At 34.7% G+C, this 18,304-nt stretch overlaps 1 protein-coding gene across 1 annotated transcript in view; it reads right to left on the reverse strand.

The window, feature by feature from the left end:
* Positions 1–18,098, reverse strand: part of COL3A1 (collagen type III alpha 1 chain) — a 64,523-nt gene extending 46,425 nt beyond the window's left edge. Inside the window, exon 1 of the mRNA XM_020993557.2 lies at positions 17,883–18,098. Coding sequence (XP_020849216.1) covers positions 17,883–17,967 — 85 coding nt within the window. The 5' untranslated portion in view covers positions 17,968–18,098. The remainder of the gene's footprint in view (positions 1–17,882) is intronic.
* Between the last annotated feature and the right edge of the window lie 206 nt (positions 18,099–18,304).

Here is an 18,304-nt window from a genome sequence, read left to right on the forward strand (position 1 = left end):
ACCTGGCATGATGGTCTAGGGGAATGCACACTGGATGTAAATTCAGGTACCTACACTTTCATTTTATTTTAGTCATTCACTTGGCCAAGTCACTCAACATATTGGGCCTTAATTTCCCCTTGTAAAATGAGAACTAGTTTTAAAAAAAAAATCTATGAACTTCCTTCTCGTCGTGGTGTTCTAATATTCTATTATGCCTCTCCACTAAAAACAAAACAAAGAAAAACAAAAAGTTCCATTCTTAGCACCTACAATTGTTCCATTAAAAAATGCAAACATAAAGCCATTGTTTTGAGTTTCTGCTCCTCTTTCTCATTTTTCTCCCATATCTGAACCCAATTAACCATACCCAGTCCATTGTCTTTCACTGGCCCCATTCTGAACATTAAATAAGGTAACTCAGGGCCTTCCACACCCTCAATGGGGGCACAGACAATACAAACTTCACCAAAAGTGGCCTCCTTCAAAAGAGAATCTTCAGACTATCAGCAACCAGAATCCTATGTGAAATGAGGATGAGAGATGAATATTTCCCTCTGATTCTCTTGGCACTATCTGTGCTCATTCTGAAAACCACTTATAAGGAAAGATTCTCAATGAAGAAATCCAATTGACAATTTGATATGCATCAGAAATGCATTTCCTCTTCAAACTAAATATCAAGCTTTCTAATGCTTCTAGCATTTCTGGGTTCAAAATGGAAATATGAAGAAATAGCTAAAATTGATTTAAAGAGGCAGAAAGGAAAAAAATCTGTAAAATGTTGACATGAAAGTATACACAAACACATTTATTGGGAATGTTGTATCTTTTTGTAACTTAACCAATATCTTTTCTCTTTTTGACAACTTTGAAGGTTTTTTTAGGTATTAAGATATAAAAATCAAATTGATAAAATGTTAGGGTGGGGAAGAGCCTTAGAAATTATTTAGTCTAAATTCCTCATTTTTCATATGAAGAAATGGGTCAAATAAGTGACTTGCCTAAGGTCATACAAGCAATAAGTAGCAGAGTTGGGATTTGAATCCAGGATCATTGATTTTAATACATTGCTTTTTCCACACTGTGGAAATGAGAAATTATTTTTCACAACTGTATACATTTTATAGATAGCAGAGAAATTTACATTTATAACTTGAAGGAAGTTAGTATCTGGAGAAAAAAGTTGTCACTAACAGTTGTTTGAATAATGTGTTATAATGGAAAATATATTGTATTTGGAAACAGGAAACCTAACATATCAAAATTGTCTTTGTAACCTTGGAGCCTCATTTCCCCTATGTGGGCCTTGGTTTCCTCATCTGGAAAATGATGGGGCCAGAACAGATTATCTCTAAGTTATCTAAGCTAACTTGATGTTTCTATGACATAACTTCTCTGTCTTCTAAGCCAATGGTCATATTACAATGATATTTTGGCTTTAAGCATTTTGTATTACACATATATTTCACAAGCGGAGGCTAACTTGACTATTTATCTTGGCTTGAGATTTGCATAAATTGTCTTCTTCTTTAGCCAGAAGAGTTGTCTTAACCTTCCAGCAGAATTTTCTTTTTCCCTTTCCCATGTCCTTATGTAATCATGTCTTGCTGTCCAAACTGACCCATTTACTTTGCCCTCTTGCTTAAGTAATCTAAGCCATCTATGTTTCTAGTGCTGAATCCTAGTTATTTTCCCCCATTTTTTAGTTACAATTTTCAAAGTGTACACATGATCAAATTCTGAGCTGTATGTCAGGCATTCTAATGGTGAATAGTGTTTCTTAACCTGATTTGTCAGTATTTTTCCTACATTTTTTCTAATGATTTTAATCATCACCTTGTATCTGAATTTTAACATATACAAATAGATATTTATCTAAATAAGAGAATCACATGCACTTAGAATAAATTTTCTGAGAGAATAGAATCATCTTTAACTATTTTAAAGTGTCTGAACATTTGTAGCACTGTGGTAGCCACTGTATAAAATTGACATGTGCATTGCCTTAAGAATGTTTGCAATCTAAGACAAAAGACATTGATGATAATATATAAAGAAAATAGGTACATGTTCATAAGTATTGAAAAAATACATAAATTAGTAATATATATCCCATGTCATCATCTACAGGCAATGAAACGTATAGATTGGTATCCAGTGAAAACAACTATTTTTCATCCAGTTAGGCTGAGACAAGTTTCATGGAATAGGGGGGATTTCAGGATCTGTTTGAATGATGCACGAGAAGAAATTTGGAAAAGTGGACGAAGGAAGACATTATAGATACACAGTACAGCCTGTATAACTTGGGAAGAATAAGCTTGGGAATGGCTACATGGAGAAAAAAAGATTGGGTAAACTCAAGCAGATTGTAAGGCTCTGGAGGTTAGAATCTCTATCTTGAATGAATGAATGAATGAATGAATGAATGAATGAAGCTGCCCAACCAATAAGAAGTAAGCCAAAGAACTGGGAAAACAAACTAAAGCCACCGAAACAAATATAAGCAAGATAGTAAAGCATGGACATTTTTCCCCTATCAGATGATGTCAAAGCTATTCTAAGTTCTTAAAGAAGGATAATGATATGGCCCAAACAAAGGGTGATAAGCCTGTCTTAGGTAACAGTATTGATAGAGAGTTTTAACGTAGAGAAACCCATTAAAGTGAGAGAATTCTGGTAGTGCATAAAGTCCCTGAAGGCAAGAAATCTGTGTGTGTGTGTGTGTGTGTGTGTGTGTGTGTGTGTGTGTGTGTATTTGGTAATCCTACCTCCTAGCACAGTCCCTTGCATTGAGTGGACACTCTTGAGAATGTTTATTGACTTGGGAACGCAGGCCCATATGGCTAGTAGAAAGATGTTTTTGATCCCATAACAATCAAAACAAAAATATTGTATGTAATCACTCTTGCCATGTCTCCTAAAAGTAAAGCATGTCATTTCCCCCCAACTTTATGCCCAGTTCCCTACTATTATAGACAACACAAGTGTTTTATTTGCTTATCACCAAATATTATATACTAAGGCATTTCTTGACCATTAAGATTTTCACATGTGGTCATTTGCCATGTCTAGATATTTCCTCCTGTATGCTACAGATTGGATCTATTGCTATTTTTCTCTCGTCTCTACTGCATGTGGGATGTTAGCTTATTCTGTGATACCTTTTTCTTTTTTCTTGTTGGCCTTGTTGGGGGGAAAATGTTTTCTACTGTTTTCTATCCCAAATAACTCAATTTACTATTGGTAGACCATTTTCTCTACTCAGTACTTCAAATATTTTACTCTACCTCCCACAATCTCTTGGTTGCTTCTTGATCATCTCTGGATCGAATGTTGTTTTATGAGAATGAGACTCCTTTCAGTTTCATTAAAAGTTTAATGCAATGGAGTTTACTGAAAATGCTACAGCTAATACAGAAGGTTGACGCATTTCTTTGCTGTGTTATTTAAAACATTCGCAATTTCTTACCTTCTAAAAAAGCTTCTTGTCAAATTAAAGTCTATTCTGGGTCTAGATTATTTCTATAACAAGTAAATTCTTAAGATACTTAAAGATGGTCTCATACCTCTTTTTTTTTTTTTGATTTAAATGTTAAACCTCAAAAGCAGTTCCTGAGAAGTGCCTGGTACATAGTAAAAACTTAATAAATGCTTCTTGATTGAATGACCCTATTTCATTTTAGGACAAACTCAGGCCTTCTACACCTTCTTTATCTTCAGTGAGAGCTTTATTTCCTCAGTTCTTGTTATACAGACTCCAGCTTAGATTTAACATCCTCTACTGAGAAAAAAAAGGATAGTTTTGGCTAGTGTTTTCACTTTAATAGCTCTAAGGATGCCTATCAGTCAGCCAGGCAATTGGCACACATCAGTTCATTTACCAATGAAAATCCCAGGATGAAAATGTTTTTCACCAGCCTAGTCTTCTATCCTCTACTTGAACAGTAGGTGGGGGTATTAAACAAGATGTATTTGTATCCAGCTCTGTTCTGGGCTTTATTATCTTAGTTTGAGAAAGGAAAGGGAAAATTGTACTGTTCTTGGCAGCATGAATATGCTCACTAGGTTTTCCTGGGAAAACTTCAACTGAGCTAATTTTGTTTTGCATACCTATCCTTGCTCTGTGTTCAGAAGTGTTCCAGTAGTTCAACATGCAATATAACTGATCATGTGTTACACATACGGCTTTAGAGAAAGCTCTACATTGCTCTAGTATGTTGATCTATTTTCAACCATTGGCAAATTGTAGGTAAAAATAACAAGATGGTGGAAAAAGCTGACTCGCTTTCATCTACTTGTGGCTTGAAGTGATGGAATATTTTCTGCAACCAAGGCCTTGTTCTTGGTATCCTTATAATACATATTATTACCACCAAGATATCCTTAAATATCAAGAATGAATAGTCTTAGTATTTGCCAGGGTGAAAGCTGTACCCAATTCTTAAAGCACTAGTTGTGGACTGTGGTAAAATACAATTTTAGTTCTTTCATGATTACGGAGATGGCTTGCCAGTAATTGTGAAAATACATAATACATTTCTGAACATCTGCAAATGATTTTGTAAACTACAAGGGGTGTTCTGTTCAGTGCTTTTGTATATTTTGTGAAACACTGAGATTCTTTCTATTTCCTTAATGCTCAGAGCTTTGAGATGTCTGCTGACGGAAAATAACCTGAGAAGAGCACAGGACGTGCCTACCTGCATAGCGTGCTACCATATGGCACATTTGGAGTTGTCTTATGGGCTAACCCTTCTAGACTCTATCCCTAGCAATGGAGCTTCATATATCTCTTCAGATCCTCTGTCCTCTAATGGAGTGATAGTGAAACTATGAGCAAGTGTTCGGAGGACACAAGGTAAAAATCACACAATACTCCTTTGTACTTACCAGTTCTGTAACTATCATCTTAACATGAGACATTTATGAGGCATGGAGAATAAAACCTATGGCTCCTTGCTGCTCTTAAAAATATGAAGCTGAGGAAAGGACCTAAAAACCAACTTTCATTTTTTCTAAGTCCAATCATCAATAGACAAGATTATTTTTAACATAGGATATTTCAACACAGGTCACAGAATCACAGATGTGATTAAGAGTTGAAAGGAAGGTTAAGAAGTATAACCAGTACCTGAACAAAGTCTGTCTGAAAAAGGAACAATGATTTAAGGGAACTCTATAGGAAAGCTGATTTGAAATGAATAGTGTTGGTTATTTTTTGTTTTAAGGAATCCATATTCTTCTCATATGCCTCCTTCATATCTATACTCCAATGCCTCACACTATTGTGAAATTGTTCCTGGCTTCTCAATGGCTATGATAGCAAAATGTAAATTCTGGCTAGGGTTACCAGGTTGAAAAAGCTTGTAGTATGATGCAAATGACAATATGTCTGCAATCCAAGATCACTACTAGGCTGTCTACTATGTAACAAATTTGTTGAAATTATTTGGCCGTGGTGACATGTATATTATGTAAATATGTATTTGCATATATATGTGTATATATATATATATATATATATAAATATATGTGTTAAGATATACAAACACACATGCATGCTATAAATACATAGAAATTCATATGTTATATGCACATAGAGAAAAGACTGGTAGAATTTAGCCTCTACACACAAAACAGAATGGAAATTTAGGTAATTCATTCAAAATTTCAATGCCTTTTCCTTGAAAAGTGAAAAAAAGGTGGGAACCCATTTTCAAGTACCACTATCAAGTTGTGGTACTTCTGGACCTTCACTGCTCATGAATTACTTTAGATGTCTATTTGCCCACAACCCATTGCTGTAATTACATTGATGCCATGGTAAGGAAATGCAATGGTCTGGGGCAAGATGGCACCAGATGCTTGGCCCCTGGGAGTGGGTAGTCCCCAACAGCAGAATTCTCAGCCATGAGGCTTTCAAGCTGGCCAGTTTGTGAGAGGTCAGCTTTTTAAGAGCACCAAGAGGAGAGGAAATGCCTAATGTGAAAGGGAGGAAGTGTGGACATAAGTCTTTGAAAGTATTTTATCTTGGGCCATACTTTTCAAAGCAAAGCATTTTGGTCTCTATTTTATAGGTCAGAGGGAAAAATGTGATATTTTTGGAGTCCAGGAATGCTCTAGACAATGGCCTCAGTTTCCTTCTTTATATGGTGTGAATAGATTCAGTCTTAATGCATAAGAATACCCTTCTTGAACTTAGGAATTCAACAGTTCTTTCTTTTTTCTTCTTAACATTTCTTAGCTGCATTTATTGTTAGTAAAATAAAACAGGATTGATTTATTAACATTTTAAACAGTCAAGAAAGAGTCTGTTTATTTTAGAGAAAAACTATTCTAATTCCTTCTCTATGTTTTGAAACAGATATATGAGAACATTGGAAAGAAATACTGTCTCAGCTTTTAAAGGAGCATTCCTTTGAACTTAGTGAACAAGAAAGCAGAGTGCCAAATGGCCTACCTCAGAGCAAATGGTGACGGTTATAATGATGACTATGTTTATTAAAAAAAGAAAAGAAAGAAAGAAGGGAAAAGAAACCTTCCTCCCCTCCTCAAGTAATGGAAACAAATTGAACATTGCAATGAGCTCATTGGTTCTCTAAGCCAGGATCTCAAATGTTCTCAGCTTCTAATAATTAGATATTATCTGAAACCATGAACTGTTAAAGTATCATCCATTATATAACGTGAGAAAGAAGAATGATAGTGTTCAAATGTATCTTTGAAAAGGGATTCATTAAGAAATATAGAGGCAGATCTCCAATCTGAACTTTCTTGTATTTAATAAAAAAATAGGGTGCTAGGGTGCAAATTGATGAAAGCTCTGGTGTAATTCCCAAGAAATTTCACAATATGGAAGAGTAATTCATTTGGAATGTAGAGTCCTATAGAGTTGCCTTGAGGCACAAATAAATTAAGTTGCTTATGACTTGCTCATATGGTCACATAGCCAATATGTGTCAGAGGCTGGACTTGAGCTCTGATCTTTCTGACTTTAAGACCATATTTCCATCTGCTGCTCCAATTCCTTCTCACTATAAACAGTTTTACAATGTAAACAAAACATTCTTTATACCACGGGTTCTTAACCTTTTGAGTATATCATGGACCCTTGGGATAGACCCCAAGCTCTATCCACTGTGCCACCTAGCTGCCCCAGAAAAAAATATTTTTTAAATCCATGAAATAAAATACATAGTATCATCAAGGAAAATAGTTGTTTTAATTTAAAAAATGAGCAAGGAAGGAAAGAAAGAATGAAAAAGAAAAAATAAAGGAAGGAAGGAAAAAAACAAAGGGAGAAAAGAAATGGGGAAAGATGGATAAGACAGAAAGGGTGAGAGAGAGAGAGAAAGAAAAGATAGGCAAGAAGGAAAAAAGAGAGGGAGGAATGAAAAGAAAATTGAGGAGAGAAAGGAAAGGATGAAAATCTAATTAAATACCCTCATATCATACATAGTTAAATGAGAACGAACTACAGTCATGGAATGGATTAGGTATAGAGTATTGCATCATACTTGTAAACAGATCTGAAAACGATGAGCTCCTTGAATCTAAAAAAATCTATTTACTATAGAAAACTTAAAGTTGGCAATATTGCCTATTTCAAATAGGGATATTTTCCCAATGATCAGAGCTATAACTAAGGCGAGGTGGATGGTGTTTTGCTCTAGGGCAAAGAATTATAGAGGTCACCAACTTAATTTCAACAGGTAGAAACAACTGCATTTAGTACATACAGGAAGCTGTATCCTAAGAGAACTTCTTTGCTTAGCCCTTCCTTCTTTTCTTCCTCAACAGACAGGCTTCTCCAGGAACTGGCTGGCAGGGTCCTGTGCTCTAGGGATCTCTGTTTTTCTTCCTCAGATCCTGACATCCGCCTCCCACCCACTCACACACTCACCCCATCCCACACCAACAAGAGCCTTACATCTTGAGTCTAAGATCTCTTTCTGGAATTCTCCAATCCATGTCAACTGAATTAATCTTTGCTCTGAAAATTTTCTCCTACCAGAATCTCTGTTCCATGTCACATTCAACAAGGGGAATAAGATAACAAAGTGTGCTAATGAGTTTAATCAGACAAACCAGTTCCTGCTAGTGTATTAACTGGATAAATGTTATTCTTCTTAGGTAATGTATTATTTTAGCCCACTTAAAATACGAAGGCCTGAAAAAAGTCTACAATAAAAGTTTTGTTGTTCTTGGAGTCTGACTTCATTTGGGATTTTCTTGACAAAGAGACTAGAGTTGGTTTGCCATTTCCTTCTCCAGCTCATTTTACAGATGAGGAAACTGAGGCAAACAGGGTTAACACAGGGTCACACAGTTAGTAAGTGTCTGTGGTCAAATTTGAACTCAGGAAGATGAATCTTCCTCACTACAGGCCAGACACTCTATCCACTTAGCTACCCGATAACAAAAGTAGTGTTGTTAATATGGGGTTTTTAGTCTCTGTGGCAGACCAGTGGGAGGAACAGCTTTGGTCAGATCAGTTTTAGATGCTCCTCAAATCACACCAGATAAGTGGTTGCCTGCTTCCTTTATGCACAGAACTAGCCCTTTTCCAAGAGATCCAGTAAGAAGTGTTTGTGGTCAGAAGAGGATCAGTTAAGCACTAGAGTGTGGGAGTCATGAAACCAACTGGCTTGGCCGTAGTGGAGAGGCAATGGCAGGAGGTTGTGAGAGATGAAAGACAGCAAAGGTATTCTAATGGAATGTTGTCATGGACTCTACTGAAATGAAGCATTACATTCAGTCAACCACAAGTGGAGGGAGGTTTCTTCAGGTGTGGCAGATGGGAAAACAGCAATGAAATCATAACCATACTGAGTTGTTCATTTTGGATTTTGAGATTCCTAGAATCACACAAGTTTGAAGATTGGGGCTAAAGTAACATATAGCAAACCAAAATATTTGTTGACAAAATAAAAACAAAAACAAATAAATTCTGCCTCTACCAGTTTGAAAAGGTGGTAGTGTATTTTATTACTAACATTATTGTTATTTAACTAAGATGCATTCAATATGTTCCTATTTAAAATGACTTTCAAATTGCAATCTTTTGTGCCATTTGGTCTTACTGTTTCTCACTAAAAAGAACAGGACTGAAATCAATTTATTTGTGGTCACACAAATGAGAAATTGGAATAAATTCTCTTGTTTCTGGGGTCTGGTTTTTTTAAATGAGCTCAGTTTGTTCCCTAATAGCCTGTTTTAGAAAGATTTCAACATTTTCTCCTCCTTTTCCTCTTTCTCTTCTCTCTCTCTTCTTTCCATATAGTCTGTTTTTCAAATTTTCAAAATATTTTCTTAAAATAATTTATTCCTGTTTCAAAGAGCCCATACTAATGTGCCTAAGTCTAACAGTATGTGTAATACAAGTTTTTCTTCTTGTTACTTTTTCTAGTAAAAGCTATCAATGGAGTCTCATTTGCAAGTTTGGCTTAAAAGTAACATAATGACATTGTGTGGAAGAAAATAATCATAACTTATGCCCTCAGTTTCTCATAAACTTCATTTTAAAATTTGATACTACTAAATTATTTTGTCTTACAGGATAAATTAAATTGTAATTTTATCTTCATAGAACTCTTTCATCTTGAATAAATATATGACTCTGGCCGGAAGGAAAATAAAGAAGCACTAACACACTCTAATTTGAATATAAATGCCCAAAGGCATCAGATAATACATGAAATTGGTGTGTTAAACTTGGTTTTTTTCTCTTTTCATTTATTAATTAGTTCACTGCCTATTTCACAGAATTCATGCTTAAAGCAATTATCTTAATGCTATCAAACAGGAAATGCATATCTTTTAGTGCTATATTATTACTTTGAAGCCCTAAAAATTATCAGAGGAAATATTTTATGGTAGTAAAATCTAGCTTTGGTTTTAAAATTCAGTAAAATTCAATTCAACACACAGTTATTTAGTGCTTACTATGGGCATTGAACTAGGCACTGAGGACAAAAAAAACAGCCTCTGCCATTGAGGCGCAGGTGTTCTACTATACAGAGAATGTGTCATGTCACATATAACCAATGTCTGTTGCATGGATGAATGCTTAAATGTTATCATTTAGATTTTCAAAAAAGAATCTTTTTAATTTTAATATTTGTGATGCACACATATACATAGTGCTTGCACATAGTAGGCACTTAACAAATGATTGTTGGATTGAATTGAATTTTCCAATGTAGCTTTCCAAAAATGGTGCTAAATAACTACAGCATAGTGGCTAAGGTGACTTCAAAAAATTATCTGTAAAATTTTATTAACTGAACATTTCAATTTAAAATGCAGTTACCTGAACAAAATGGTATTCAGTGGATATTTATTCCTTTTTCTCCTTCTTTCTTCCTCCCACATCTGTGATCTATGTGCCTGTATTTTAGGGATTTCCTTGAAGTTAACTAGTTTTTTAATTAAGAAAAGTATCTACAGAACTTTGAACAGGCCTTTGCCATGATTAACAAACAGAAATAACATCTATTTTGTTATGTCATTATTAATTCAAAAGTGATAGAGATGATAAAGAAATAAGTATTTTAAAAGTAGTACCACAGTTGGCAAACACATCCCTCAAACTCAACTACATCTGTTATCCATAAACTCACATTTCTCTACTACAAAGTTTGTAAGAATTTCAATTCCCCTTTTCAGTGATTTCTTCTTCTAGTGTTGGTAAGTTTGCCATGGAGAGGGCTGGACAGTCCTAATAAGATTCAAATCCAAAGCTACAGACACCCTTCCTGACTCCCCTATTATGGCTGCTAAGCATGAAAGGATAGAACCAGCAACATTCTGCAAAGGCAGATTTGGAAGAGATAATAGTGCAAAGCAACCTATCTTCCCTTTCAAGCCCCAACATGAAAACCCACAGCTGGAGTTGAATTCCACTGTTTATTTTTTTTCTGACCCAATGAAAGAGAGTAATGTTATCTAGATGGCCACCCTGATGACATCCAGACCACCAGCAGGATTATAATAGTGTCAGAGAGCTCCAGCATACACCATGTCATACTCTGAGATGAAGAATTCAAATTCAAACAGTGAAGTCTTTTGTTTCTAGTTAAACATTGTCTCAAAAAATTGTCTGTAGAATAATTGCTAAATAATGTTAAATAGAGTGTCCCTTTCTAAAACATACTTATTTCCCTTAAAATGTAATTACTGAGTGATGATTTAAAAGCTAACATTTTCCTACTAAGGTCTGATTTTCCTGCAGGAGTATTTAACCCAAAATGACTGCTTCTTATAGCTATGCCTGACTTAAGAAATCTGCCTATTTCTCCCCAAAACAAAACTAAAGAAAATAAAAGGGCTAAAAAGTTATGGATAATTTAGAGTGAAATAGTTATGAGTCAGAACTGGAGCTCAGAGTGAACATCTCCTTTAGTAGTTTCCAAGTTGGTATGCCTAGCAGCAAACATGATCCCTGGCACATGATAGATGCTTAATTGATGTTAGATATTTTGCTGCCACCCCTTTTGACTTTTTGTACTCTACTCCTCTCCTTCATAGACTGAATTAGGTTTGTTTTTTAAATAAGAGTTTAGCAAAAAAGAATACTTGTGTGGATACAGATCTTTCCAGCAATACTGGGAAATGGAAGGGGCTTATTAGGTAATCTAAAAGGAATTCATTTCTGCTGTGCTTTCACTAAGTAGAGACAGAAATCCCAAAGGCTAATGCAACTCCTGAAACTATAGTTAACAAAAGACTTGTGCATGAATGGCTCTCTCGTGTTTTCCATTGTCATCTTGACATGAAACATGTAAGGTTTCTGGCTTTGAAAACTCCAGATTTTTTCCCCTACAGCCAAACCTTTTTTAAAGCATGAAAAACAATAAAAGGAAATGCAGTCTTCTCCCAAGGAACACTGTTTAACAAGAAACATTGCACTACAGAGCATTCCAACAGTCATTGTACAAATGGAAACTTGACAAACCTTAGTTAAATCTAGAACATTCAATGATATTTTCCTTTTTGTTTTTTGCTTAAGTCTTAAGCAATAAATTTTGTGCTTTAATCACTTCAGGGTTTCCATGTCATTAGGTAGTACCAGCTGAGAGAGATGGACTAGACAAAGTTTTCAGCATAGCGCAGATCCAGATTAGAGATCTGCTACAGTTGAGGCTTATGCCACTATTGCCTTCCTCTTTTCCATTAAGTCTGCACCTAGAATATGCAATATATGGACTGTATAGAGCAAATTTGGGGTAGGTAATAGACTCACTTGTTAAAAAAGATAAATTGTTTTTGTAAATTAGAATCTTTTGGAAGTATATAAGAGCTTCCTGGTTACTTGGATAATGATAATTAAAAAGGGGTTACAAAGGGGAAATCCTAGTGATTTAAAGAAGTTATTGCATTAATTTATATTTCACAATTTGCTATAAGTGGGGCCCAATGTTATAGGAATAAAAACTTTTTTATGGAAGCTAACAAGACTGGAATTTAGACAGTTTTGATATTTAAGCCTATCACCCCAAAGAGATACAGAATAATAGCAAGCAGAGCTTGAAAAAATGTCATGAAAAAATTATATAAGCTTGATAGTGTACATGATGCTCCATGATCAAAAAGTATATCACAATAGGGAAAAGACAGGTAGCATGGAAAATCTCACATGGCCTTATCAGGAAAAGATTGACAACCTTGTTAACTCTCAATTCTGTGAGTTGTGGTATATGCCTGTTCAGTCTGATTTGGTGGAATGATTTGCTGACCAACAATAATGAATGAGACTCTGGGTTGTGTCATGTCCCTCTCCTAGACTGTAAAAGCTTCAAGATAAGAGGTACTATCCTTTCTAAACTTTTTGTTTGGTTTAGAGCCTAGCGTAGTCTTATACTTTTAATATTTTTTGATTATTGAATTGGATTGAATTTAGCCAAAGATTATAGATTTTCCCATGGATAAAAACAAACTTTGTTTTCTATGTTTCTCTCTCTAGCCAAGTACAATATTGATGGCCGAGGTCATCACACTAGACAAGGGTAAAATAATCCTTTATTATAATGATAAAAAAAAGATACAGAAATAAAAATTCATTTGAACTATTTTATATTAATGAAATAAAAAAGCAAACAATTGCCAGGATTCTGATTTCCATGCTTGATAAACAGAAAACACTAGATTAGGACTCAAGACATGAACTCTAGTCCTGATTCTGGTACAAATGGCCAAAGTAGCCTTGGACAAGTCACTTAATCCTTCCAACTCCTAGTTTCCTCATTTGTTAAATGAGTGTGTTTCCCTTCTCAAAGGTCTAGCTTAATCTAACATACATATGCATGTAATTACCATCATAGTCACGAAATTCAAGGAAACACCACCATATTAGATATGATTTTGTGCCTCATTATTCATTTGATGAAGTTAAATATTTTAAGATTACCATCTTGAATAGCAATCCTGGCTCAAATCTATACAATTCTCAATCTCTGCTATGCAGTAATTTCCAGATTTTCTTAAAAGTCAAAACAAGCTAGATCTATCCAGCCAAAACTAAAGGAAAGGTTGAACGATTATTCAGCAAATCTGAAACCATTTAGAGAGCCAATTCGGAGTACTCAGGCAACATGACATGAACATTGCCTGAATCATCTGGATTGGCTATGTGGACTGTCTCAAATTTATAAGCCAGTCATTCAGATCTCTCCATTTCATTCAGCCCTGTATTGGCATACTTATTTTAATGCATGACATATACAAAGAGTATATTCGGGTCAATATTCCATTAGTTTTTTTTTAAATCTTTAAATATTTTCTATTCTGAGTAAGTGATTCAAAATATAATCATAATTATTATAAATAGAGCAATGAATATTGAATTGTGCTCATAGAATTTTACCACCCACTTCATTTCTTTTCATAAAAATCCATAGGTGATGAATTATGGGTCAAATCATTAAGCAATGAAGGATGCAATTTTCCCCTCCCAAAGCCACTAGTATGGTATATGGCTTTAAAAAATTCCTCTAGCTGCTGGTACCTCATCAAACCCCAGAATTACTACATATCTGTAGTGAGTGTGTGTGTGTGTGTGTGTGTGTGTGAATAATTAATATATATATATATATATGTATTACTTACATTGATAAAATGTAAGTTACTGGAGGGCAAGGACTGTTTTCTTTTTGTCTTTATGTCCCCATTACCTAACAGAGTGATGGTGTGAAGCGTAACAAATGGTTGTTGATGTATGAATTCTCAGTGGGACTAACAGCCCACTAATCCACAACTAAACAAGAGGACTACAAGTATGGTAATTGCAATTTAGCTCATTGGATTGCTGATAGCATGATGGATAGAGTAGAGGATTAGGGACAAGAAGACCTGAGTTTGAATCCTGCCTCTGCCACTTAGTAGCTGTGTGACCACAGGCAAATAACTGACACTCTTTCAGCCTCACTTTCCTCATCTGTAAAATGGGGATGATAATAGCACTTACCTCATAAGGCTGTTGAGGGGGCAAATGAAATAATATATAAAAGTGTTTAGGAAATTATAAATGTACTAGATAAATTCTAGATATCATTGTTGTTATTTTTATGGGGAAAAGCTGAAAATCTGTCAAGTAGGTATTGGTAAACTTATACCTACCATATTTATAGATGTTATTTTTTATTCTTACCAAGTTTAATCTTTTTTAGTCAAGCAAGTAGATGAAAATGTCTTTCTGAATAATGAAGTCAAATTGAAAAGTTGTTAGGACTGGGCAAGTCTTTTTATGTGTATGTATATGAGTTTAGGAAGGTGAGGATGAGTGGGCGTGAGGACATTTCCTTTGAAGACCTCTCTCCCAAAATAAGACCAAAGAAAAGAATGTATGAGAACAGGTATACTTTCAATTAATTCACCTTAGCAAAAATTTATTAGCACCTTTGATATATAAAATACTGTGCTAGATACAAAGACAATAAAGGCTTCTAATATGAAGGAGCTTACATTTTACTGGAAACCAGAAAAATGAGATGCTACTGAGGTAGTTTTATATACTATAAAAAGTATCAATATATCTCGCTTTCTTTTGGAGCTACATTTCCCTTATTGCTATAAAGTATTGGCATGTTAAATAAATTTAAAATTGATCCAGATATGTTGATTCTGAACTGATTATTCATAATCACTATGCATGTTCTATTAAGCAATTGAGTTGTTTAATGAGAATAGCTAGAGAAATAGAAAATGGACATTGGTATTTTGAGCATTAGTATGCATCACACACATATACACAAATTTAAATGGTGGAACTAGACATATGTTTGGTTTAGTATTAATATCAAGTAACAAATAACATTATAAATTTTTGGGAAAGTAGTCATAATGCCAGATATTATTTTGAATCAGTACAGCATCCAGGTGAATTTCAAATTAAAGTTGGACTATTACTGTCATGTCACTGAAAGGTGGCAAAATATTTTAAGGAGTTTATATGTTTTCATTAGGAATATAATGAATATTTCCTATTCAGAGCCTTTATGTTTTTCAAAACCATTCTGAAATATTCATCATAGTCATGTCACTTTCAAGTTGGCAAAGGCTATATTAATATTAATTCACTGGACCTTGTCCTGTCTGCTTGTCCTGTCTGAAGGAAAACCTCTGTTAACCACTAGATGGCACTTCATTCTGTTAGAAATGGTGAGAGTTGAACTATAGGAAATTTAACAGACTTCATCGCTCCACTGTGGGAAAAAAAAAAGTTCATAAATTAAATGCTGCTTTTACATTTAAAGAATATGAATTTGTGAGGATGAGGAAAATATTTTTGTTCTCTAGAAAACTGTGCTGAACAGAGCAGAAAGGTTGAGAGTTAGCCTGTATTTTGCTCAGTCTCTCTGGTTATGACAGCCAACCTAAAAAACACATAGCCCCAGGCTACATCTGCCTATTCTCAATGAGCTGTATATTCATTCCCAGCTTCCTGTCAACCTTGCCAAAGTTTGACTACTGGCAAAAAATTGGGGGAAAAGCATTTGAAACTCTTCAGAAAGTAAGGTATACTCCTTTAGATCATATTGTTCATTATTCTTTTGCCTTTCATGGAGATGGGGTGTGTCTGTGTGTGTGTGTGTGTGTGTGTGTGTGTATGTGTTTGTGATGTATTAGTATCTGCCTGTGTATTTGTTGGGAGAGGATCAGAAGACTCTTCCCTCCTTCCCAACCCCCTCTACTTACACTTAGTTGTATCAACAACACTAGTAATTGGGACCATTTGAAATCTTTTTTTCTTCTTTTGCACTACCCTTCCCATGGAGTATATACACTAGATATATGGAGAAAAATAAAATAGGTAGCTGGCCAGAGTGGGAGTGAAAATATCAGAAAATACTCATTATCCCCCATTAAAGCTAATTGGTGAAGACAAATAACCTAAAGGTGAGTTAAAAGGACACAGGTAACCACAACTTTTGCTCCATGTTTTTAAGAGTTACTACCTTTATGCAGTATTATTTAAGAGATGAAATAATGAGATGAATAAAACATGTTTTGTTTTGTTTTTTTGTAGCACTTTCAATGAAAAGGGAGTTTTGTTTGGTGGTTGTTAGGACTGCTTAGCAGCTGAGAAGAGGGAAGAAGATAATGTATTGGAGGGAGGGTATAGGAATTTGATTAGCCTGAAGAAGAATCCTACTAACGGGTGCTGGGACTTTAGGGAGTCAATTATTAGCATATGGAGTTGTGGAGGGGGTGCGGGAAAAGGAGGGAAGTTTTTTTTTTTCTTCTCTAGCAATGGCCAGGAGATGACTTCCATTTATGTTGTGCCTGTGAGGGCAACATTGGTATTTGAAGGTTAATTAAAAAGTGATTCTTACATTACACTGGGGCAGCTACAATGCAAAACAAAAAAGCAAAAGATTTTATCGTCACAATTTTAGGTAAATGCAATCATTTTACTGTTTTCTTTTCATTAATTTAGTATGTTAAGAATCTATATGGTGTTTCTGTTCCAATTTCTTATTTTTATCCAACATTCTCATGATTTTAAGAAAAGTGAAAGAAAAGCATTACATTCACAAAAAAGTGGGAGACCTAAAGGTTGTTGGGGAAAATTTGTGGAAGATGAAAATCATGTTCATTCAACAACTTGGCATTTTAACTAACCTGAAGATACAAGTTAGTATATTACCTGGTTTGCAGACTAGTCAGCATATTCAAGATGAAACTGTAATCCTGAAAATAATCTACTTATTAATTCAAATGCAGTTATAATGTATACTATGATAGAAAAAAGCAAGCATCTTACAATACATAGTTTTAAAAAGATCTTAATAAACTTTGAAAACAGACTTAAAGCAAGAAGAATGAAAATACATTAAAGACTGCTAAAATCATTTACCTTTCTGCTGGGCATGAAAATAAGAACCTGGGGGAGAACAGACGTTCCTTATGCTGTTTTGCAAAAAAGGATATTCAACAATAATTATGAATTATAGTGTTTTCCTTAAGATGAAATAGTTCCCAAACAATGACCAATGTACAGTTTCAAGAAGTAATCCAGAAAACAGCTGGAAACACAGAAATATTACGAGAAACCAACAACTTCCAGATTGCCCAGGCAAGCATTCCAAGATGTTAACAATCCAAGATTTTTTTAAAAATAGTGATTTTAAAAGATTCCAGTGCCTTTAATGTGAAAACCAGTTAGTATAGGAGTGTTTTCTTCTTAATAAAAAACCAAAATACAGAAAATTTTTAAGCACTCAAATAACATTATAAAACAGAATATAGAAAACACAATTATGGGTGATTAGATATTTTAAAATCAGATGTTAACCAAGAAAATAGAAACTTTGGAGATTCTATTTTCTTCCCTTTAGAATACCCACTTGTGAAGGGGAAAAAAACTCATAAAATTATTTGAAATGGGAATTACTCACCTTCTTGTGGTTGTTGTGCCAAAATAATTGAGGGGTGAAATACAGCAAAAATTACCAAAGTCAGTATTTGCACAAAGCTCATCATGTCTAAATATTAGACATGAGACTCTTTGTGCAAAAAAGAAGGGGGGAAAGAAAAATCAGTTCAAAGTAGCACCATCAATTGCTCCCTGCCCTTCAGCACCGGGCCCTTCATAAAACAGCCACTGAGATTCCTTTGCTTTGGCCTTAAATAGGAAAAACTTTGGCTTCCCTTACTTTCCAGCCCCTTTCTGAAATATGAGAGCAGCACCCATCCCCTTAACAGTAAAAGAAATGATTAATATTTCTCTTGCTCTCATAGACTAAAACAGCCTCCAAAACTAGATAAAAGGCACATCTGGAGTTGTTGGTATATAATGGAGTTATAACTGTTGGTATAC

This window comes from Phascolarctos cinereus, unplaced genomic scaffold (genome assembly GCF_003287225.1).
Source record: "Phascolarctos cinereus isolate Bilbo 61053 unplaced genomic scaffold, phaCin_HiC Scaffold_726;HRSCAF=1367, whole genome shotgun sequence".
In the NCBI taxonomy this organism is placed as follows: Eukaryota; Metazoa; Chordata; class Mammalia; order Diprotodontia; family Phascolarctidae; genus Phascolarctos; species Phascolarctos cinereus.